The sequence below is a fragment of the Quercus suber genome, unplaced genomic scaffold (genome assembly GCF_002906115.3).
Source record: "Quercus suber isolate HL8 unplaced genomic scaffold, Cork oak 2.0 scaffold_42, whole genome shotgun sequence".
Lineage (NCBI taxonomy): Eukaryota > Viridiplantae > Streptophyta > Magnoliopsida > Fagales > Fagaceae > Quercus > Quercus suber.
Genome location: NW_027069507.1, coordinates 475538 through 501271, shown reverse-complemented (window position 1 = coordinate 501271; position 25734 = coordinate 475538). Strand labels below are relative to the sequence as shown.

The 25734-nt window shown below is 32.7% G+C and overlaps 3 protein-coding genes across 3 annotated transcripts; 1 reads left to right on the top strand and 2 right to left on the bottom strand.

Annotated features, from left to right (window-relative positions):
• Positions 1-3041: 3041 nt before the first annotated feature.
• LOC112016329 (flavonol sulfotransferase-like) lies at positions 3042-4121 on the bottom strand. Its single transcript, XM_024048873.2, has one exon. The coding sequence runs from the start codon at positions 4119-4121 to the stop codon at positions 3042-3044; it is 1080 nt and encodes a 359-aa protein (XP_023904641.2).
• A 13051-nt stretch (positions 4122-17172) lies between these two features.
• LOC112016315 (uncharacterized) lies at positions 17173-18754 on the top strand. Its single transcript, XM_065771315.1, has 3 exons — positions 17173-17681; positions 17840-17959; positions 18404-18754. Exons 1-3 carry the CDS (start codon positions 17634-17636, stop codon positions 18470-18472), a joined length of 237 nt encoding a protein of 78 aa, XP_065627387.1. The 5' UTR covers positions 17173-17633; the 3' UTR covers positions 18473-18754.
• Positions 18755-19085: 331 nt separating this feature from the next.
• LOC112016314 (sucrose-phosphate synthase 4) lies at positions 19086-25390 on the bottom strand (the record flags this gene model as incomplete). Its single annotated transcript, XM_065771314.1, is given in 13 exon segments — positions 19086-19568; positions 19734-19861; positions 20071-20916; positions 21326-21388; positions 21533-21586; positions 21908-22084; positions 22199-22330; positions 22488-22622; positions 22827-23307; positions 23580-23779; positions 23894-23957; positions 24178-24398; positions 25301-25390. Coding segments are annotated over 13 exon segments (2868 nt in total), but the record flags the coding sequence as incomplete, so codon positions are not given.
• Between the last annotated feature and the right edge of the window lie 344 nt (positions 25391-25734).

The following is a 25734-nucleotide window of genomic DNA, read 5'->3' as shown; positions in this document are numbered from 1 at the left end:
TTATTACATATTTTTCTTTTAAAGTTGCAATGTCTATTGGATAGTATAGTATTTTGTGTTTCAATTTATCACTTTTGTACTTTTATTTATTTATTTAATTATCATCATTGAATAGTATCTTGAATAATTGCTACATAAAGTAAACAACATAATTATCATCATTGAATAGTGTATATATATATATATATGTGTGTGTGTGTGTGTTCTTTAAAATCTTAAATTCAATAGTTGTGGATTTTTTTTCTTCTTAGAATTAGATTTTTGGAGTTAGAGATGTTAATGGGCTAAGATTCCGATGGGAGACCCCAAGACTTATCGAAGGGGATGAAATAGCAGGGCTCATGTCATATATTTAGGGAATTTGAAGTGGCTTTGCAGCAAGTGTACTCATTTTGATTTTTAATATTTTTATATTAAAACAAAAACTTTGAAATTTACAATAGTGAAATATATATATATATATATAATAGCTGTGGGTTTTTTTTTTTTTTTTTTTTTTATAATAATTTTCTTAGAATTAGATTTTTGGAGTTAAGAGATGTTGATGGGTTAAGATTCTGATGGGAGACCCCAAGCCTTATCGGAGGGGATGAGTTGATTTTTAATATTTTTATATTAAAACAAAAACTTTGAAATTTACAATAGTGAAATATATATATATATATATATATAGAATCATAGATAGAGATATGTTTTGCTTCCACACATAAATACCTCTTAGGTTAAAAACTTTTCTTTGAAGAACCTACCACGTATGCATTATTTTCCCTATATATACATTGGCGATACAAGTTGAATTATCACTTATTAGTGCTTGTTGCTACTTTTGTAGCTCAATTTAAACTTAAAAATGGTTGGCTCCTCTTGTAGAATGTTATCTTACCCATAGTAGCTGAAAGTTCAATATAGGTATGAAACACCCTTGAACGTTTAGACCCCCAGATGCAAAAATACCAATTCAAGCTTTATATCAAACAATTAATGTGCGAAATATGATAACAAGCTTATAACAGAATTGATAAAACAATCAAAGCCAAATATAGACACATCCACAGCAGTAAATATAAGGCAAAGATAAAGGAAAGAGAGATGCAAACACACGGACAACATACGATGTGTTATCGAAGAGGAAACCGAAGTCCTCGGCGTAAAACCTCTTCGCCGCCCTCCAAGCGGTGATAAAATCCACTAAAGAATATAGTTGGGATACATGAATAGTAGAAGATCCTCCAAGCCTAATCTACCCAAGTACCTAAACCCTCCAAGCTTCTTGCTTCAACGATGTTACGCCGAACCTATTTCTTCTTTAGCTTCCCGAATTCTGCTACTTGATCATAGCATCAACCAATGTATATTGGTTCCTTCCCAAACTGCTTCCCTAAGCACCAAATGGACCTTCTCACAGACGTGGGTGTGGTGAGATAAGGGTTTGGTAAATGACCTCTCAAGAGTATGACAATGGAGAGGAAGAGAGTAGAGGAATTTGTAGAGTCTCTTTAGATGAAGATTGGGGATGAGGCAATCTTGTTTTTCTCTAGGGTTTTCTCTTTTAAAATTCTCTCTAGAAGCTCTCTCAATATGATGGGTATAAGGGTGTATATGTAGTAGGGTGAGAAGGGAATGCAAAACGTCAGTTTTTGCCAAACAGGGCAAGCTGGCGACTTGGTCTCGCGGCTTGTCCAAGTCGCGAGTTCAAGTCGCGACGTAACGGCCTGGCCAAACTGGAACTTTTGTCCTGTAGCGTGACAGCTGGCGCAACCCTTCAGCTTCCCAGTGTGCCTCTCATGTGCCAGACTTTGGCGACTTGCCAGTCGCGATCCACCCGTAAGCTCTAGCCGCGAGCCTCTGTTTTTCTTGCACACTCTTAAGCTTTTCTTCACATCTTCTTACATACTACCCTTACAATTTTCCCACCTAAATACAGGGTTGCTAAGTGCTAAATTACAAGCAAATTGGTCACGGAATAAAGCCAATTAAATGGTTGATTAAATTCAACCTTACAGTAGCCTATGTTAGAATTTTTTTTCTTAGTTGATAATTTACAAATAGAAGGAATAATGCTACACAAGTATAAAAACAATTTGCTTTTCATGATAATTTGAACAACCAAATCAAGAATTTTGCAATTCATATTTAGAGCTCTTAGAATGATGGGAAAGGTGGTTATTCTGATAATTATAATAAAGTATGATATGAAACATATAAAACTTATGCAACATCGGTGAACTAATAGAAAAACAATGACTTACTAGGGAAAGAAAAAAAAAAAGGATCCTCATTTTTGTTGACAAATGCATATCCGTCTCAGGAGTAATATTTCCTTGCTTACAATACAATGATACATTAAACAACAAATCACTTTCTTTCTTTTATGAGCCATGTAAATGAGATTGATGCTTATTGAAGCCTCTTTAATTGTCAAAAACCAACTGATATTCCTTCATGTTCTATTTACATGGTTTCTCAAATTATTTATGATCACATCTACTAGCCCATATGATAAAGTTTCCAAAGAACCTTTCGGCAAAAACCTCTACAATCAAAAATATTGGGCCAAATAAGTAGATCTGCTGCACAAATATTAGCGTGGGATATCATTTTTAACAAGTGTAGGTTTCTTTGAAAAAATACCCGCAATTTTGATATTTTCCTTTCTCTCCTCTTTTGCTGTAGGCGTTAAATTAGATATCTTGAGTAGTTTTATCCTTTTTTTTTTTTTTGGTTGTTGTTGATAATCTTCAATCTTTATTGAATTAAACTAGACAGCAGTCAGCTTTACAAACAGACAATAAGGCGACAGGCAGACTGTGATTATTGAAATAAAAACATTATAGGGACGCAAAAGACAATCTAGTTGCCTTATGGGCTGCTCTATTACATTCTCTTTTAACCCAAGCAAAGGAAAAACTACTAAAAGACTCATAAATATATAATATGTTGGTGATGGAATCTCGGTTGACATACTACAGGAAATCTCGGTGCTGCATTATATTATGATGGAAGCCATAAATGTGGCTTGGACTCCTTGTTCATCCATTAGGTCAAACATTCCATGTCAAGCCATAACTACTTAGCTTTTTCTCAGTTATTTGATCAATTTGTATTGCCATCGCAGGTGTAAGATGATTTTTCCAGTCTCCAACCTTACCTTTCCTAAAATACATATTGTTTTTGAGCTCGTACGTGCTGACTTCATCTTTCTTGATTCCAATCTCCACTGTCACCACTCCATTTTTATTTACCTCTAAATTGGACATATTTTCAAAACTGCATAAATCTATAATCTTTTGCACAATACCTTGATCTTCTTCCTCCAAAGAGAAAGGATAACCGATAAATTGAGCTAATTTCTTTACCCAATATACAGTTTCATTTGTCAAATCTTCATACTTTATAAACAATATCTTCTCTGGTGATTCCAAACTTACTCTCCAATACCCTAATATATGATCCCAAAATGGTCCACAAGAAAGTAATCCTTGACAAAATGACTCAAGTACATCCTCCTCAAGTACAGCCTTCTCTCTGGTGATTCCAAGCTCGCTTCCAAGCTCGCTCTCAAGTACCCTAGTAACATTCCTGTTGTAAAAGTGCCATATAGACACAAATACATCCTTTGGATCCCTGCATAAATAAACAATTTTACAACTAGATTTTATGATGGATTTTGGTAGGGAAGTGTAGGGAATGTGTGTAGACACAAGTGGAACATCTAGACTCAATCTTTGTTGGCTTGAGCGAATATTAAACTCAATAAAGGGTACACAATCATGTGACAGTCTTGAGAGTAAAGGATTTGTAGGCTCGCTTTCATAGGATCGTGTCATTATGGCAAAAGCCAATGCCTTAAGCCAAGTTGTGCCACATTTTGGAAAAGTACTCAAGATCACCTGGTTGGGTTGAGGCTTGAAATGTTCTTGAGCAAACAACATTCCTGGTAGATGGGATAAAGAGTACCAAAAACCTTCATACTGGTAGAGATCTAGCGACCAAGAACCCTTTTTTATTGGGATGGTTGGCAAGATCTGTTTGAATTTATTATCAGGTTCTAGATCAAACATATTCTCTTCTTTCTCAATACTTTTTGGAGCAGAGTTCATTTTGGAGGAAGAGGATTCCATTGGTAGAAAATAAAACTAGCTTGATCCAGTGTAAGTGACATGTATGCATGAAGGGGGAAGAACACCATTATATATAGGTAAATTGCAAGGAGAGTTCATCATTTTAAGCCACTCATTTTAACTATGGAAAACCTCTACCTTTTCCTTTTTCATCTTTCGTCCTATCAACTCAAATAAACATAGCAATAAAGCAAAAATAGTCATCTCAAAGTTAGGCTCCATGTTTTTCTGCCACAATTTTAAACTTAAACACATGATAACCAAAAATGATTATTGAAGCAAATTTTGACAGCCAAGAATCATCATTTTAAGTCCTTCATTTTAACTATGAAAAACATTTATTTAACCATTTTCCTTTTTCATTATTCCTCTTTTCACCCCAAAAAAGCATATCAAAGCAAAGATAGTCATCTTAAAGATATGCTTCATGCTTATCTGCCACAACTATAAACCTAGACACATGATAGTCAGGAATGGTTATTGAAGCAAATTTTGAAAGCCAAAAAATGACAAGCGACCACTAGATTAGGATACTAATAGTTTACCACCATCATTATACTAGAGACAAGGAAGAGCTATAAATTTGGTTTCTAATTTCAACCATATAACGATTTAGAAAAAGTCTTGACTGATAATGGGCTTGGGCCATTATTGACAATACCTATTGAAGGCCTATTCTAAAGGGAACCGAAACATATATGGAGTTGGGTATAAAAGTACACACAAGTGTGAGAGATTGTAAAAATACGTAATGTGAAAAAATGTTTGGAAATACGTGTAATGTTATTTAAACATTGAGATTTTAACACAAAATCACGCTACAATTTTCACTTAAAATCATGATAACTTTTAAAAGAGTGTACAATATGTCAATACACACAACACACTCTTTTACGTAGTCTATTTATAATTCTATAGTATATATTCAAGCAGGATGAAAAAAAATCGTAGTCTTCGTGGATGAAGAGATTGAAAGAGAAGTACCAAAAACTAAAAGAAATGAAAAGCAAGTATAATGGAAAATTTTAACACATATAAAAAAAAAAATTTATAAAAAATCTAATATGATGCCAAATTAAAATTACATGCCAATCCAATATCTTATAGAGTTGTGGTGGCAGTTGATATTGTGGCAGCAGTTTTCCATACGTATAAGAAACAGATGTTTTTGACAGCATAATATCCTCATGTAACTTTATGATCATCTTCACCTAAAAGTATTAGATAAATAATGAATCTAATGTCCTATACTACAATGCAGATTGATTGGGTCTGAGGCAAGTACTAATGAAGAAGGGGATGTTGATGGCAAAATGAAGAACGATGAAGGAAAATGACGAAGATAAATAAGAATCTAATTTGGATAAAAAGAATCTTTATTACAAGAGGATTTTTTTTTTTTGTCATTTTATTTTAAATTAAGTTGGTTCAAAAACTTAAAAATTTTGATTAGATGAGACACATGGCACAAAATTAGACTCTAATTGAATTTCAATTTAAAATTTAATTGGATTTTCTCTCAGCTTTACTCACTCATATATATATTATATATATATATTTCATAGATAGAGAGATAGATGGCTTATAAACTTGAATTGTTTTTAGTTCTACAAAAAAAAAAAAAAAGGCTCATAAATATAAAACCATTCAAAAATTATGTTTTTTTTATAGTTTACTTATATTGGACTCCTCGTTTTTTATACTAAATTAATTCATTTGGTACAAAAATTAGAAAATTTAGATTAGATGGGACACATGTTGCAAAATTAAACTCTAATTAAAATCTAATTTTTACATTGAATTAACTTACTTGGCACAAAAATTTAAAACTTAGATTAGATGGGACATGTGGCGCAAAATTAGACTCTAATTGAATTCCAATTTAAAATTTAATTGAATTTTTTCTCAGCTTTTTCTATTATTATTATATATATAGATATATAGAATTGTAGCCAACAATGTTTTTCTCATATTTTAATCAATAAATATGTTGCTTGATAGTTGATTCTAGGAAATGAGCATTTAGTTGTGATATTATTCTAGCAAATGAGCACTTGATTATGATATTATTTTGAAGACTATCTTTATATTATTTAGATAGTGACGCAAAATAAATTATATAAGTTCTCCAACATATCAAGAATATCTTATTACCAATTATATGACTTATGGGGATTGAGCATTTCAATGAAATCTCTGTAACGTATGGTTATCACAATCAAACAAATTATTTCGCTTAATTATTTAACCAAGGAAATAAATGAGCACATAATATCATGGTTCATCAAATAAGTCAAGATTAAAATTTGAAAATGATACTCAAAATAATTTCTAGGAAAATGAATGAATCATCAATAGCAAACATAGAAAGCAAATATTAAAAGATGGACATAAAAGGAAAAAAAAATGAAATAATTAACATAATCTTTTTCTTTTTGAGAAACTAATTAACAAAATCACTAAACTATAGCATTATACTTTAGATTTTGTATAGAGATTAAATTCTATAAGGACGTGGTGTAAAACCCATGTTTTACCCCTCCAATCCCAACATGCCACATCATCTTATCACATATTTAAAAATAAACTCAATCACACTCGATCAATTCCAATACCCATATATAAATCCAACCAAATTGGGAATCTATCGAGATATTATTAAGTGTGGTAGGATGTATTGAATATTAATAAATTTTAAGTAAAATGCTGATGTGACAATCACTTATTGGATGGTGTAAAACATAGGTTTTACACCCCATCCTTATAGAATTTAATCTCTTTTGTATAACATATTATTAACTACGGGTGTGTTGTATCATTCCTTCTATTGCATAATAATGCTTGCTAATATGAAGGGTGGGAGAAGACATCAAATTAGCACTGTTTTCAAACCTAGACCGGACCGGGAGGTTGGACTGGGAAAACCAGGAACTGGATTGAAATCCGGTTTTTTAAACATAGAGAACCAACCATATGTGGCAATTCCATGAACCCCTAAAATCGGGGTTGGACCTCACGGTTCTTGCCACCAGTTCTACATGAACCGTGTGGTCCAACCCCTTAGCAATTTTTTTTTTTAATAAAAACAACTTAACACAATTTTATTCTACTTAATTAAATTATCCATCTCTTACAAGGAATAAAAAAATATATAATTAAAATCCTTCAAAGATATTCAACTTTACTTCAAAAATTAATCATAAATTTTAATGTTTTCATGGTTATTATTTTATTAAATTTCTTATTTAATTATTAAATATATGTTTGAGAATCATTAAATCTCCCTCACATATATAGATATATTAGTCAATTCTGCTAGTTTTATAAATTTAATATCTATATTTAGGCTTTAATTAATTATTAAATTAATTATGACATCATCACGGTTCGACCTTGGTTCAACCTCGGTTCGACCTTAAAAACCTTGAATCTCTCCCTTTTACGATTCAATAAACGGTCCAAGTTTCAAAATCTTGCAAATTAGGTGACATCTTATATAATTACATACACATACACACTCTATCTACCGTTTGCTTTTTGTTCTTTTGGTTTTTCTTTTGAAATAAATAAAAATATTTTTTAATGTAAATTATGAATACAACTTAAAAATATATTTATTTATAATATCTACAAATTTATGGGGAAGAACACCATTATATATAGGTAAATTGTAAGGAGAGCTCATCATTTTAAGCCACTCATTTTAATTATGGAAAACCTATTTTATCTCTTTTTCCTTTTTCATCCGTCGTCTTTTCACCTCAAATAAACATATCATTAGAGCATAAATAGTCATCTCAAAGATAGGCTCCATGCTTGTTTGCCACAAATTTAAACTTAAACACATGATAGTCAAAATGGTTATTGAAGCAAATTTTGACGGTCAACAATCATCATTTTAAGCCACTCATTCTAACTATAAAAAACATTTTATTTAATCTTTTTATTTTCATCCTTCCTCTTTTAACCCCAAATAAACATAACATTAGAGCAAAGATAGTCATCTCAAAGATAGGCTTAATGCTTGTCTGCCACAAGTATAAACCTAAGAGTAAGACTTAGGTACAGTACTTATGTGCTATTCTTTAGGTTCCCTTTTAAGATTCTGCCATATAGATTTTTTTTTTTTTTTTTCATGGGATGGAAGTATATTTTTTAGTGAATTAGCCACATGGCAAAATCTTAAGAGGAAAATCTAAAGAATAATATCTAACGTACTATACCTAAATTTTGTCCTAAACCTAAACACATGATAGTTAGGAATGGTGATTGAAGCAAATTTTTTGATATATAGCCAAAAATGACAAGAGACCACTGGATAAGGATACTAATAATTTACCATCATAATTGTACTAGGGACAAGGAAGAGCCATAAATTTGGTTTTTAATTTCAACCATATAACAATTTAGAAAAAGTTTTTGCTAATAATGGACTTGGGCCATTAATGACAATTTCTATTGAAGGCCTATTCTAAAGAGAACCGGAAAATATATGGACTAGGGTATAAAAATACGTACAAATGTGAATACGTTGTATTGTAACTCAAATTCACCCTACAATTTTCATTCTAAAGTATGATAACTTTTAAAGGAATGTGGATATGTTAATACACACAACACACTCTCTTATGCAATATCAATATAAAATATTGACTTTTATTTCACCTCATAATAATGCATAGGATGGTTAAAAATTATTAAATACCTTCACTATAATGAATACTACAATTAGTTAAAAATGAACAAATATCAATATTTATAACATGAAGCAAAAACACACTTATCTTGAGAAAATAACCATCTCACGTCTTTTTGAGTGTTCATCTTTATCTAGGGATGATATGGTTATTGGCAATCGTTCTACATTTTGTTGGATTTTAATTTTTTTAATAAAGTTTGTGGAGGTTACGATGCACAAAACAATAACTAAGGTATAATTATGATATGTTGATGAAATGATATTCAATTATTATTATGTTGCATGCTCTTTTTTATGGGAATTATGTTACGAATTATGCACGAATCGTGTTATTGCCTAAAAACACAAGCCAAAAAGATTAATGAAGGCTAAGAGCATCCATAGCAATGGAGCTAAAAATTTAGCTATTTAGCTCCACCAAAAGTTACTTTATCTATTTTACCTACACACATGCTACAGCAGTGGATCTATTTTAGCTTTCAACACAATAAAATAATATAAATATCACAATAAAATAATATATCTACTACAATAAAATAATACATCCTAGTATCCTACTATCAAAAAAACACCACAAACAACACAATCCACAAACACTACCAACCAAGAACAACCACCCACAACCACCCCCACAACAACTAGCAAGCCAAGACCACTCACAACCATTGCCAAAAATCCAACGGGTGTTGTGTCATGGAGGTTAGCAGTAGCACCCCTCCCTTGCAACAATTGGCAAACTGCTTGTTATAAGGTGCTCCTGGCATAAGACCAATTATCACTGGCTGCTTTTTACAACAATGAGGAAGTACTCCACCTTTAAATCTTAAGCAATTTCCCTGTTGGGTGGCTTCTGCTCCCCACATATCCCATATTGACTCGCCGCCTTGCCATATCCAACTCAATTTCCAACCAGGCATCTCCACATGTCGGAATAGTTGGAAGTTGTAGAGTGATACCCTTACCTGCAAATCAATAAGTTGACATCTGATCCGCGAGCCAAAAAAAAATGATTTTGTTCATGCAATCTATATACTAGGATTAAGTTTTGGTTTATCAGAATAATAGCTTAAATTTTTCGGTACAGTACTATATATATTTTTTTTGTCCTCATAGAAATACATGTAACATAAGATTGTAGAGGCTTGAAACACTTCGACTCTGGTACCCTAACCATTCATAATGTGACACCTTAAGAGTTGACATTAAGAAGAAAATCATAGTATTCAATTTATTTTTATTAATTTAACAGGACAACATTGGTATTGGAGTGGGAAAACCTAATTCTTATGAATGGGCTTCCAGCCAAGTAATTGAAAAAACATCTAACCTTTCAGCAGCCTGACCTAATTAAGATAAAACATATGATCAAATCATAAATATATATATTAAAAAAAAATGAAGAACTTACATCATACTTTGCTTCATTGTCATTATCAACCATGAGATCCCATGTAATTGTCATATTGGCATTAGGATCCAATAAATCATATCCATCTGCATTTCAATATAATTTGGCCCAAAAAAAAATTTAAAAAAAAAAAAAAAAAAAAGTGAAGATAGCTGCTTACAAGAAGGTGAGATGGAACAAGCGAGAAAGAAGAAGATCAAAATCAAGACCATACTCAATTGATCTTTGTTCACCCAAACAAAAACGGGTTCACTTCCAAAGCCCAATATATAAATTGTATTTCTCCCTCTTCAAATCTGTGCTAAATCATAAATGGCACAGTGCTCCACATATATAAGACAGGTGATATGTGTGGAAAATTGTCACTCTTTTTATCAATAAATGTTTGTATCACACTATCACCACTAAAAAAAGAAAGTGAAATATGGTACTGAGACCACAGGAGACAACAAAACCAGAAAAGTAATGCGGCGGGGTATATACTGTACTGTTCATCTATCAGTCTCTCTCTCCTTCTATGGAAAACGTGTTACTCTTCCTAAAACAAAACAAATTAGGAAGTAAATAACAATTAATGCTGTCATGGGATGTTGCCAATTTTGGGTGTTTAGAATTAAGTATATGAATTGACTTTTATGAGTGGGTACGCATTCAAAGCTAACACATATCAGTGATCCGAGGGATTTTAACCGTTTTGAATCTCTCTCTCCCCAAGTAGTATATTATGAATTTATGATCGTAAGATAAAAGAAAAGAATGAGGAAGACTCAAACCATTTTTTTTAGAAGATACTCAAACCAAATTAATCTGCCTAAATAGATTTAGAGAACAAACTGATAGCAAGAATCAAAACCAAAAATATAATAGTTTCCCTCTCTCCTGTACGTTGGAAATTTATTTTGGTAGCTCGTATTCCCCATAGTTTATTTGCTAAACATAAGAGAAAAGATAAACATTAATTTATTTAAAAATAAAAACAACTGATTCTATTGTCTTTTTGAAAAAATGTTTGACAAAAAACAGACAAATTTTCCAATCATAACTTGTTATATTAAGCATTTTACACCATATTTTATATGTATGTTAGCATTTTATACCGATGCCCATTCCAAATTCCTTGTTGGATGGGTCCTTAAAACACCAAGGTAAGGTTGGTTGGGAGACTTATTAAGGGGCTGCACCAAGCTGAGGTGGACATTATTGACGAAGCAATGTTATAAACAAAACTATTTTACGTTTTTTTTTTTTTTTTTAAGTTGCACACTACTATATATTATTGGTGCGATAGTCACTTCACAAGTATAAATATTTGTGAGGTATGAAAGGTAATAGCTGGAGTTCAAATCTTCAAGAGGGAGTTTTATACACACATATATATATATATTTAAATTATGTTAAAATAGAATTTTTATGTTGTAAAAAAAAAAAAAAAAAAAAAAAGTTGCACCAAGCTGGTGGACATTATTGAAAAAAAACAAAAAAATTTTAAGAATGATACCATATTAGAGGAAATCCATGGTAAAAGAGTTGTTACAAAGCTTACTTACAAAGTTGATTGAAGTATAAAATTATAACTTTACTTAATATATTTTTATTGGATGTGAATTTTGACAAATCTATTATTGGATTACATTTTCTTTTTATATCCTTTATGCTTGCAAAATTTCCAGAAGATCAAAAATCAATAACTATACCATCAATCAATTATTTAATTTGCAGATTTTTGTAATATAAAATTATATATAAAATAAGCTTATGGATCATATAATAAATAAGATCTAATTTGCACAAAATTTGACATGTATGTTAAAAGTGTAAAGAATATGCAATCTAATAGTTAGATTTTCAAATTATGTAGCAATATTAATTTTTTTTAAAGAAAGTTGTAGTCTTTTTTATTTTTATTTTTATTTTATTTTATTTTTTATTTTTATAAGAAGAAAGTTGTAGTCTTAAATTACAACTAAATTTGTAGCAAAACTTTAACCTTTACAAAATAATAAAGGTGTCAATAATAAATTTTTATGATAATGATGTTGTACTAGTCACAACTTAACATCTTATGAAAGTGATGCACTAGTCACCAATTACCAACTTAAAAGAACGTAAAATAGTTTTGTTTCTAACATTGCTTCATCAATAATGTCCACCAGCTTGGTGCAACTTTTTTTTTTTTTTTTTTTTTTTACAACATAAAAATTCTATTTTAACATAATTTAAATATATATATATATGTGTGTATAAAACTCCCTCTTGAAGATTTGAACTCCAGCTATTACCTTTCATACCTCACAAATATTTATACTTGTGAAGTGACTATCGCACCAATAATATATAGTAGTGTGCAACTTAAAAAAAAAAAAAAAAACGTAAAATAGTTTTGTTTATAACATTGCTTCGTCAATAATGTCCACCTCAGCTTGGTGCAGCCCCTTAATAAGTCTCCCAACCAACCTTACCTTGGTGTTTTAAGGACCCATCCAACAAGGAATTTGGAATGGGCATCGGTATAAAATGCTAACATACATATAAAATATGGTGTAAAATGCTTAATATAACAAGTTATGATTGGAAAATTTGTCTGTTTTTTGTCAAACATTTTTTCAAAAAGACAATAGAATCAGTTGTTTTTATTTTTAAATAAATTAATGTTTATCTTTTCTCTTATGTTTAGCAAATAAACTATGGGGAATACGAGCTACCAAAATAAATTTCCAACGTACAGGAGAGAGGGAAACTATTATATTTTTGGTTTTGATTCTTGCTATCAGTTTGTTCTCTAAATCTATTTAGGCAGATTAATTTGGTTTGAGTATCTTCTAAAAAAAATGGTTTGAGTCTTCCTCATTCTTTTCTTTTATCTTACGATCATAAATTCATAATATACTACTTGGGGAGAGAGAGATTCAAAACGGTTAAAATCCCTCGGATCACTGATATGTGTTAGCTTTGAATGCGTACCCACTCATAAAAGTCAATTCATATACTTAATTCTAAACACCCAAAATTGGCAACATCCCATGACAGCATTAATTGTTATTTACTTCCTAATTTGTTTTGTTTTAGGAAGAGTAACACGTTTTCCATAGAAGGAGAGAGAGACTGATAGATGAACAGTACAGTATATACCCCGCCGCATTACTTTTCTGGTTTTGTTGTCTCCTGTGGTCTCAGTACCATATTTCACTTTCTTTTTTTAGTGGTGATAGTGTGATACAAACATTTATTGATAAAAAGAGTGACAATTTTCCACACATATCACCTGTCTTATATATGTGGAGCACTGTGCCATTTATGATTTAGCACAGATTTGAAGAGGGAGAAATACAATTTATATATTGGGCTTTGGAAGTGAACCCGTTTTTGTTTGGGTGAACAAAGATCAATTGAGTATGGTCTTGATTTTGATCTTCTTCTTTCTCGCTTGTTCCATCTCACCTTCTTGTAAGCAGCTATCTTCACTTTTTTTTTTTTTTTTTTTTAAATTTTTTTTTGGGCCAAATTATATTGAAATGCAGATGGATATGATTTATTGGATCCTAATGCCAATATGACAATTACATGGGATCTCATGGTTGATAATGACAATGAAGCAAAGTATGATGTAAGTTCTTCATTTTTTTTTAATATATATATTTATGATTTGATCATATGTTTTATCTTAATTAGGTCAGGCTGCTGAAAGGTTAGATGTTTTTTCAATTACTTGGCTGGAAGCCCATTCATAAGAATTAGGTTTTCCCACTCCAATACCAATGTTGTCCTGTTAAATTAATAAAAATAAATTGAATACTATGATTTTCTTCTTAATGTCAACTCTTAAGGTGTCACATTATGAATGGTTAGGGTACCAGAGTCGAAGTGTTTCAAGCCTCTACAATCTTATGTTACATGTATTTCTATGAGGACAAAAAAAATATATATAGTACTGTACCGAAAAATTTAAGCTATTATTCTGATAAACCAAAACTTAATCCTAGTATATAGATTGCATGAACAAAATCATTTTTTTTTGGCTCGCGGATCAGATGTCAACTTATTGATTTGCAGGTAAGGGTATCACTCTACAACTTCCAACTATTCCGACATGTGGAGATGCCTGGTTGGAAATTGAGTTGGATATGGCAAGGCGGCGAGTCAATATGGGATATGTGGGGAGCAGAAGCCACCCAACAGGGAAATTGCTTAAGATTTAAAGGTGGAGTACTTCCTCATTGTTGTAAAAAGCAGCCAGTGATAATTGGTCTTATGCCAGGAGCACCTTATAACAAGCAGTTTGCCAATTGTTGCAAGGGAGGGGTGCTACTGCTAACCTCCATGACACAACACCCGTTGGATTTTTGGCAATGGTTGTGAGTGGTCTTGGCTTGCTAGTTGTTGTGGGGGTGGTTGTGGGTGGTTGTTCTTGGTTGGTAGTGTTTGTGGATTGTGTTGTTTGTGGTGTTTTTTTGATAGTAGGATACTAGGATGTATTATTTTATTGTAGTAGATATATTATTTTATTGTGATATTTATATTATTTTATTGTGTTGAAAGCTAAAATAGATCCACTGCTGTAGCATGTGTGTAGGTAAAATAGATAAAGTAACTTTTGGTGGAGCTAAATAGCTAAATTTTTAGCTCCATTGCTATGGATGCTCTTAGCCTTCATTAATCTTTTTGGCTTGTGTTTTTAGGCAATAACACGATTCGTGCATAATTCGTAACATAATTCCCATAAAAAAGAGCATGCAACATAATAATAATTGAATATCATTTCATCAACATATCATAATTATACCTTAGTTATTGTTTTGTGCATCGTAACCTCCACAAACTTTATTAAAAAAATTAAAATCCAACAAAATGTAGAACGATTGCCAATAACCATATCATCCCTAGATAAAGATGAACACTCAAAAAGACGTGAGATGGTTATTTTCTCAAGATAAGTGTGTTTTTGCTTCATGTTATAAATATTGATATTTGTTCATTTTTAACTAATTGTAGTATTCATTATAGTGAAGGTATTTAATAATTTTTAACCATCCTATGCATTATTATGAGGTGAAATAAAAGTCAATATTTTATATTGATATTGCATAAGAGAGTGTGTTGTGTGTATTAACATATCCACATTCCTTTAAAAGTTATCATACTTTAGAATGAAAATTGTAGGGTGAATTTGAGTTACAATACAACGTATTCACATTTGTACGTATTTTTATACCCTAGTCCATATATTTTCCGGTTCTCTTTAGAATAGGCCTTCAATAGAAATTGTCATTAATGGCCCAAGTCCATTATTAGCAAAAACTTTTTCTAAATTGTTATATGGTTGAAATTAAAAACCAAATTTATGGCTCTTCCTTGTCCCTAGTACAATTATGATGGTAAATTATTAGTATCCTTATCCAGTGGTCTCTTGTCATTTTTGGCTATATATCAAAAAATTTGCTTCAATCACCATTCCTAACTATCATGTGTTTAGGTTTAGGACAAAATTTAGGTATAGTACGTTAGATATTATTCTTTAGATTTTCCTCTTAAGATTTTGCCATGTGGCTAATTCACTAAAAAATATACTTCCATCCCATGAAAAAAAAAAAAAAAAATCTATATGGCAGAATCTTAAAAGGGAACCTAAAGAATAGCACATAAGTACTGTACCTAAGTCTTACTCTTAGGTTTATACTTGTGGCAGACAAGCATTAAGCCTATCTTTGAGATGACTATCTTTGCTCTAATGTTATGTTTATTTGGGGTTAAAAGAGGAAGGATGAAAATAAAAAGATTAAATAAAATGTTTTTTATAGTTAGAATGAGTGGCTTAAAATGATGATTGTTGACCGTCAAAATTTGCTTCAATAACCATTTTGACTATCATGTGTTTAAGTTTAAATTTGTGGCAAACAAGCATGGAGCCTATCTTTGAGATGACTATTTATGCTCTAATGATATGTTTATTTGAGGTGAAAAGACGACGGATGAAAAAGGAAAAAGAGATAAAATAGGTTTTCCATAATTAAAATGAGTGGCTTAAAATGATGAGCTCTCCTTACAATTTACCTATATATAATGGTGTTCTTCCCCATAAATTTGTAGATATTATAAATAAATATATTTTTAAGTTGTATTCATAATTTACATTAAAAAATATTTTTATTTATTTCAAAAGAAAAACCAAAAGAACAAAAAGCAAACGGTAGATAGAGTGTGTATGTGTATGTAATTATATAAGATGTCACCTAATTTGCAAGATTTTGAAACTTGGACCGTTTATTGAATCGTAAAAGGGAGAGATTCAAGGTTTTTAAGGTCGAACCGAGGTTGAACCAAGGTCGAACCGTGATGATGTCATAATTAATTTAATAATTAATTAAAGCCTAAATATAGATATTAAATTTATAAAACTAGCAGAATTGACTAATATATCTATATATGTGAGGGAGATTTAATGATTCTCAAACATATATTTAATAATTAAATAAGAAATTTAATAAAATAATAACCATGAAAACATTAAAATTTATGATTAATTTTTGAAGTAAAGTTGAATATCTTTGAAGGATTTTAATTATATATTTTTTTATTCCTTGTAAGAGATGGATAATTTAATTAAGTAGAATAAAATTGTGTTAAGTTGTTTTTATTAAAAAAAAAAATTGCTAAGGGGTTGGANGGGGGTGGTGTTGTGTGGGGGAGGATATGAGAAAAGTGCCCCCCCCAAAAAAAAAAAAATCATTAATTCTGCTTCAAGGGAATGAGCTGTCTGTTAGTTTAAATTAGTTGACTCAAGTTGATTGGAATGTACTCTAATTTATCTTTGTTTCTCACATCTGGTTAATTGCTTAGCAAAAAAGTAAAATCTACTCTTAATCATTTAAAAAAAAAAAAGGAAAACTGATTCCATATTTTGCAGATTTAAGAGACAATTAATTAGTTTGGGTGTAGCATGTGGGAGGTTTGAAGCCTATCAAGTGAATTTGATTTGAATTTTGTAATGAGTATATTGTGTTGTATATTCATTCAATTCAAATTGAAATAAATGGGTATCAAATTTTGTTAGTTGAACTGTCCCCTACTTCTAACATTCAAAGAGCACTTAGATGAGGGTGCTTCTTTATAATTTAAGTTGTGACTATTTCTAATTTCCTAATTTTAGTTTTAATAATTTTCTTGAACAATAAAGATAATTCTTCGTAGTGTAAGACTGTAAGTAATTTCTGCCTTCTAGTGGAATAAAATACGTATAATTTCCATAAATAGATGGAGTTTCCAGTAAAATTTTAGCATTGTGCAGTTTCTCTCCCTCACCCTCCAACTCCCCCTGTGCCCCCTAAAACAAAATAAGAAAAAATAAAAAGAATAGCAGGTAGAACATATCAGAGGCAACCTAAACACATGCATTTTTTTTGTGTTTCAGATGAAGCAGCTTCTTGAGCAAGTGAAGTTCAAGGCAAATGATTTTGAGGTTAGTTGTTTACTTGGGACAAATGGGGCTGCGTTGCACTTTTGTTCATGGTCTCAGAAATGTTTGTGGAATTTGCCTATTCAATGCCAAAATATTTGCTCTCTGAGCAGTGGTACTTCACGTATGCTCATATTTTATTAATGTATGGATGGATACAGCCAGAGCTAAGAACAATGGATATAAAGACTTTGGAAGAGGAACACAACGCCCTTTTATTGGACAAAGCTGGAGTAATTGAGTACTTGCAGACTCTACCAAGCCAAATTGAAACACTGAAGGTGCTTTTTTACTCTACTGAAAATAGTCAAAAATTTGTTACAACTTGATCATTTGGTAAAATGGCCTATAAATATTGCCAAAGCTAGGTCCAAAGATGAAAGGATTCTATTTTGATTTGATGGGTAAAGATAGGACTCATTTAGCAGATAGTGTGTGCTTCTACTTCCTGTGTATGGGAGTGCGCCTTTTTTTGTTTTCTGAATAAATTTAGAGTTAGTGTTTGCTTGGTAATGTCAAGGCTCTGAAAATCAATGAATAATATCAAAAGAAAGGAATGTTGATATTGATAGTCAGTTTAGTCACCACCATTTACAAGGTTTAAAAAAAAAAAAATATACGTTTTCCGGATGATGATTCCATTTCTACTTTATTAATAGACTCAATTTTGCATTTTCAATATGAAATTGTCCCCTTTCTTTCATGGAAGCCTTTGCCTTCTGCAGGGAATTTCTCATATCATTACATGTGCATGTGGAAAGGAATACAAGGTGGGTGTGGACTGTTGTGTATGACAAAACAAGAACGGCTTGAACATTGGAGAACTGTAAAGGCTAAGAAAAGAAATCAGTAGACCACTAGAATATGTGACTTGCTGTATAGGTAATTCTAACAGAATGGAATTTGATTCTCTACTGCAAGTCAACTGTGATAAACCTGTTATTGTTGTCGAAGAGTGAGTTTAAGTAGTTTGAGTAGTTTCTTTGTGAAAATAAACAATGGAATGCCTTCTTTGAAATGGTAAATATTGCCGGTTAAAACATATCAATAATTCAATTCATTAAAATGCTTTCATATCATAAGGTTGCTTGTTTTTTTAACTTTGGTGAAGTGAAATATGGGTTCTACTAAGTATACCGATACATGACCAAGGAAAGTTTTGATCTCTCTTTTGTGGAATACAGAACATTGCCAACACTACACATTAGTTATCCTATTATTATGATTCTAGATTATGAAAGATTATGCATAATACATCTTACATTCAAGCACAAAATGGGCACAAAACTTTACATGCAAATGTGCAGCCAGAATTCATTTAAATGTCTAAAGGATAATATTTGATTTACAGGTGCCTTTTTTGTTGTATCTATGAATCAAAACAATGATCATGTCAAATGAACAAGATGATGAAATTTCTGAAAAGCTTAGATGTTTATTCTTATACAAATTTGGATTTTTCACAAGAAGTTGATATTTATATTCTTCTTGCATACTGTATCTACATTCTTGCCTTTGGGTTATATCTATATAACTGTATTCTTCAAAAGGCCCTAAAGCCGATAGTAGTCACAATAATCCTTTGAGAAGGGAGAAACAAAGGGAAAATTTATTCACTTGATCCCCACAGCTTCTAAGGCTGCCGAGATATCATGGGCTTCATAACTCTCCTCTATGAAGGTGATATTAGGGCTATCTTGTGGAACTACATCTTCTCTTTTAAAACTGTCTTCACTGCGAAGAAGCTTCTCACTGCCATGCTCCACTGAGCCTCTTAGAATAATTGTCTTGTGGAGGCCAGCAAGCAGGTCTTCATAATCTGTATCCCCCTTTTCCCCCACAAACACCGCCACTTTGGAAAGGTCAATTCCCCATATAATTGAAAGGTACCTGTATATCACACAAACATGACAGGAAACTTCTCTTTTAATTTTTCTTTGGTACTGCAATTTTTTTGTTATGCAGATTTTTGTATATAATACATAAAAAGCTCTCGCATTGCATGCATGCATAAATTTATTGTCTACATTATATAGTAAGCAAAGAGGACCTGACCTTAGTGCTTGAATTCTTGATGCAAACAAGGGCACCACATTTAACCTTGATGCGGCACGTGTGTAGACAAGGTTGCATCGGAAGCCTCTCATCCTTAGCCTCTGGCGGAGGTCATCTATCTTTCGGGTCTGCCATTTATAATTAGAATTATAGTTAGAAATGTTGTGGTTTAACAAAATGTGTCATTTAAGGGACCACCTTCTATACATTAGTTTTCTGTTTTCTATTATCTCAAGTTTCTCACCTTGCCGTTTATTCTCAAAAAAAAAAAAAAATTTTTTTTTTTTTTTTTTTTTGAAAAAAAAAAAGAAAAAAGAAAAAAAAAAGGGTCTCTCACCTTGGCTCCTGGTTTCACACTATAAGAGTAGCACCTAGAGCCTCCTGCACTCACATTCTCCATGATGTCATCCTCAGCCTCACCTTCTATCCTGGCAAGCCTTGTCACCATAGACCTAACATTGTCACCAGGCCATCTGTACTCCACGTGGGCTTCATAGTCTGCATCAGCAACCGTATCTCTCCATGGGTAATACATTTCACTTCCACTTTTACACACCAATGCATCAAAGTCTTCTATATTTACTTGGCAGCATTTCAAGGCTTCTATGGTCTCTTGTAAATTCAAACTGGTTGATAATACAAAGCCTATCCGACCCAAGCCTATACCCGAGCTTGCAGCTTTCATAACATTCTTCATAGTTGCCGACAAGGTTTCAGTGCAATCTCCAGTGCTATTATAACAATCTGTGGCTATTACAAATAGCCACTGCCTTCTACCAGGGTAGTAATTGACACTGGGATTATTACCCTTAGAGGAAGCCATTCTGGTTATGGCTTCAATGAGTTCCTTTTGTCTGGTTGCTGCATCAAGTTCTCCGTTGATCTTTGTGTCTCCTTCTATGGAGAATCTCAAAGAAAGGTCCTCCACTTCCTTCAAAGAGTCACTCATCGGTTCTTCAGGAATTGGCATTATCTCAAGACGAGCAGTGGGGTGGCGATTCCGACAGTGATCAACATGTGAGAGGTAGTTACGGCAATGTTCTGGCCATGAAAAATGGTGGATATTCTTTAGGCCATTCTTCCGGCATTCAAGCCAGAGGTTTTTGTCTGCAACAAGCTTTAGTAGCGCATCTGATAGGGCTTTCTGATCATGTGGGTCAACTAGGAGGCCATTATTTAATACCTGGCAGAAAAAAGCCTTATATTTTTTGGTGAAATGATCATAATTCATAAGCCAAAGACCTAAGCAAATACATTCCATAGTGTCATGGAATTCTAATCATAAATAGGAACTTCAGAGAATTAACAGATTAGGTTTGACTACATGCTATCTGATTGAGACAGAGATGAAGATGCTTGTAATCTGCATCCCACATTTTGTTCATGATTACCATTTTTGGGCAACCTTGGGGTACTCTTCTTCTCCCACGTTTTGTAAAGGTTTTCATTAAAAATAAGTATTCTAGTTTCGAGTTTAGGGTGTAAAATTGTAATAATGAAAAATTTTATAAGCCAACTTGGAATAAGAAACACAATTGTGTATCTATATAGTTCCAGTAGGTTCGGAAATAGGACATATGGTGGTTCATTACCTTCAGAATATCAACAGGCCCTCCGTTTTTGGTGGCGACCACTGGTAAACCATAAGCAGTTGCCTGCAGGATAGTGTATAGCAGAAAACATAAGTAATATATTTATGTAGTTAATGTGTTTTAGGATCAAAATCTTGCAGCATATAATTGATGTTACTGCAGTTAGTGAAAGCTTGCTATAACTCAAGTATATAGACCAAGGCTTACCTCAATTAGTGTGAGACCAAAAGGTTCCACGAGAGCTGGGTTGATGAAAACTCCCTTCAAGAGACAAATCCGCCAAGTCTTACTGTTAGCAAATTTAATGTTGCAACTTGCAAGAAGAACATGAGAGGTTAAGGTGTGGCAGATTTTAAACACTAGTTTAGGCTCTATCTATGCCATTGGATGGCCTTTGCCATAAGGTTTGATAGGCCATCTGTGATATATAAACTGTGAAAGCCATATTATAGGCTATTTGAGGGGTCAATCAGAGCCCACCATTCATCACAGCCAAGGTGGAAAACAATTTAAGTGTAAACAAAATCCTTGTCCATGACCATCCCAGGTGTTCATTAGATATGTCTATAACGCAGAATTTACCTTTGTTTTTGCAGCCAGACGATAAATATCAGGAACTTCTGATTGCTTGTGATGCTTGGGATAGGCAACCTGGCCATACATATCGTACTTGTCAATGAGCTTGAGTACTGTTGTGAGAACAACCGAGCTGCTATTAGGCATTTCTTCAATGTCGTCTCTGTTGCCGAGTATCAGCGTCTGGAAGAGTAATATGCAACCAGAAAGAACTATTAGCTCAAATTATTATGCTGATAGTAATGAAGCCATGTTTAAATCACTACAAAATTAGCTGAAATGAAAAGGAGAATTTACCAAGTTAGCTAGCTCTCGGAGTTGTTGGCATTCCCCAAAAGCCTTGAGCAATGTGGTGACATTTTTCTTGGGGTCAGGACGTGACAATGCAAGTATCATGGGTTTGTGAGGGTTTGTGAAAAATCTCATGACCTGCATTGCAAAATTCAGTTCAACGAAATGCCCCAACCCATGCATAAAAATGGTTATTTGCATTCTGTACTCTAGTCTAGACTGTAACATCCAGAACTAAAGGAAGGCATACAAATATTTGAATACTAGTAAGGGAGATTAGGAGAAGAATCACAACCTCTGACCATATTGGAGGTAGATGCCTTTTGCCTTGATGGGATCTGTCAGGGCCAAGCAATGACTTTAGATCACCATCACCTTCCAATGAATCTTGAGTTGTGACATAGCTGAAGTCCATTCCCGGTGGTATAACCTAATGCCACATTGACATTAGTAGTATGGATGTGTAGACCCATTTTTAAGTATGTTATAACCACATTTCACTATCATTCTTGAAAGAAGCAGGCACATATACATTTTCCAGTACTTGGTTTATGATATGACTATAAATGAGTTGCAAATGAAGTCAATTCCTTCAATTGTGGGAGAAACACAAGCAATAAGAGAATGTGCATACCACCATCCTTGGCATGTTTCGTCCATGGCAACTCACTCCACGCCGTCTCCTAACCCTAAGCTTCCTCTCGAGCTTGAGATCGAAGCCATCGTACAATCCCCATTGCTCTTCAATCTCTTGCCTTGTGCTAGTCACCACCATTTCAGCCGCATCCAGACTCAGTTCCTCAGCTTCAATCCTCCTCATAATTTTGTAGGTTGAATTTATGTCCCCCCTAGAAAGCCTCCCTTGTTTAAGCAATTGCTCAAACTTGTTCCGACCCAATGAGTGACCTGTTAGCACCATCGGGACGTTCAAGGCCCCGGATAAATGAGTGGCCACCTCTCCAGCATCAGCATAGTGGCCATGAATCACATAAGGCCATGTTGGCTTTCCCCCACCCACTTGTTCACCTAGAGCTCTTGCCATGTTCACTACATGGTTTAGAGCCCCATCAACAAATTCAGGTATATAAGGCCAAAGTGACTCTTTTGGTATGTACCTGCCACGTATAAATGTTCCAACAATTACCGTTCTTTTTTCTTTTGTATAATTGTATGGGTTGGATTAGTATGTTTCAAAAATTAAGAGTCCGTTTAATAATGTTGTTATAGTAACATTGTTTGTATTTTTTAAAAATACGTATAGGTGAAAAAGTGTGTGAAAATAAGTACGTTACTTAAAAACTGAAAACTGTTACTTAAAACGCTATACCAAACTATCCCTAACTCACTAGGAATGTTGAATTAAACCCAAAAAAAAAATTGCAATTACTTATCACGAGGCCCACAAGGTAGGCGAATAATGTAGGCTCCACAGCTACCACTTCCGTCAAATGGGCATGATATCATCTCAATGGGCTCACCATAGCTAAAGTCTATATCTGGTGAGGTGATTTGTCTAGTTAAGAGATCAACACGATGGACCCCTTTTGTGTTGGCCAGTGCTCGAGCAAGTTCAACAACATATTTCACCTAAATTTATCATGTAAAAACACAAACCGATGTTAGACTTAGACCCCCTCAGGAATAAAATAAAATTGCTAAAGGTTTTTTTTTTACCCTTTTTGAGTTTAGAGTTGAGATTACCTGACCACCAGTATCAGAATCTCTTCCAAGTTCCATATTTTCTCCCCGTATCAACCCATGAATACTACAAGAGCAACAAATACAATATGAAAATTTGAAAAAGTTATTCCCTACAACCAAATTATACAATCTTTTCTATATATTATTTTCCTCAAATCAACTTGCTTTTTATTTTTATTTTGAAGATCATTGATGGAAATAACTTATTGGCACTAAATTGACTGCATGTGTACAACTACAATATTAATTAGAATTAAACAAGCTTAACTGAGATTGCTAGATACCTGATGAGGACAATGTAAAGTCTCCTAGACTTATCATCCTCTGACCAAAGATGCATAACAGAGTTGATCCTAGAAAAATCCTTGGTTGATTCTGAGACATTGGTATCACTTTTCTCCTTCTCACCTTCTGAGAGCTCTGAAAGGTCATCTGCTGCATCATTACGGCCTTGTTCTCGTTCTATACGCCGCTTTGCTAGCTTTTTTGCATCGTCCCATGCTATCTACACATGGAAAATACATTTACTTCAAATTCATAGAATTCTTAATATTTTATTTTTGGAAGAGGCTCTCCTCCGATTTAAAATCTTTCAATTCTATTTACTTTTTAACTAGATATGAGATACGTGACATTTCTAGTATTTAATGGACTTAAAAAGTCTATATAAACTACATAAAATCAAATAAATATTTTTTGTCTCATGTCTAATAAAAAAATTGAAGAAATTGAGGGAATGTGTAGTATGGAGAAATTAACATGTTTAACAATTTAATTAAGATATACTATGGATATGATCACCCAAAACCCCTGCTTTTTTGTTGCCAATTCCTTCACAAGTGGATGCAGTTTGTAGTTGGGTAGTAGGGTAATGTTTAAAGTAGATATTTTGTACAAAAAAGGTAAAATTCCAATATTCAAGTAGCATTAGGGACATGGTATTTTCTCTCTTATATGGATGGTGATCCCACCATAAATTGACTTAATATAACTTATTGTTTATGTGAGAGGAGTAAATACCATTTTGTTGAGTACTATATAATTACTTAAATTTCTTTTTTTAAGAATAAAATAATTACTTAGGTAGCAATTAGCCATCAATCATCGTTATTACTTGCAATAGTAGACCCATTTTATAAATGTGAAATTATTTGGTACATTCAAATATATATACTACGTGTCTTCTTCCCATGTTAGTCTTGAACATTTGATCCACCTTATGTAAGAGAGTCGTAATACCAGAGTCATTTTCCCATTAATTACCACCTCTCTTCTTTTAACAAAAGTAACGTGAAGATGAGGCAATACTCAAAAGTACTCAACTCGACAAGATTAGTGATAAATTGGCGTGATAATCCTTATGAGCTTTATAAAACCAGACTTGGAATTTCATTTATTCTCTCTCACCTGTTTCTTCTTGCGAGCGAGATGCCAAATACGCCAGCACATATTCTCAAGCCTATTACTGCGATCACGGGTATTCCTTGTTGCTATTACCTGTAATAGTTCACCGTCAATCACAAGTTGTTTTCCTTCCATTTCTCCTTTTCAATACAAATTAATCAAACATAAATATATATATATATATATATATATGTAGAAGTAAATAATAAAGATATTAATAAGTTTTTCTTCCAGGCATTTAAGATTCTTCCATATTTCCATTTCTCATTCATTTTATGTTTCAAATATTCACAGACAATTATGATTCTTGATTCTTGATTCTTGATTCTTGAATCTTGAATCAAGAACTTATTCTTCAACTTGTTGAGTAAGTGGGTCACTTTAGTCTCATGGAGTTCTATTTTATTTTAACGGATTCCATATATAGTGTGTGTGAA

What these genes read in the sequence shown, in the direction of transcription:
- LOC112016315 (XM_065771315.1), top strand. Translation starts at nt 17,634, where the DNA reads ATGAAGCAGCTTCTTGAGCAAGTGAAGTTCAAGGCAAATGATTTTGAG. An exon ending in TCAAGGCAAATGATTTTGAG is followed by an intron (nt 17,682 to 17,839) that starts GTTAGTTGTTTA and finishes GGATGGATACAG; the next exon opens with CCAGAGCTAAGAACAATGGA. An exon ending in GCCAAATTGAAACACTGAAG is followed by an intron (nt 17,960 to 18,403) that starts GTGCTTTTTTAC and finishes TGCCTTCTGCAG; the next exon opens with GGAATTTCTCATATCATTAC.
- LOC112016329 (XM_024048873.2), bottom strand. Translation starts at nt 4,121, where the DNA reads ATGGAATCCTCTTCCTCCAAAATGAACTCTGCTCCAAAAAGTATTGAG.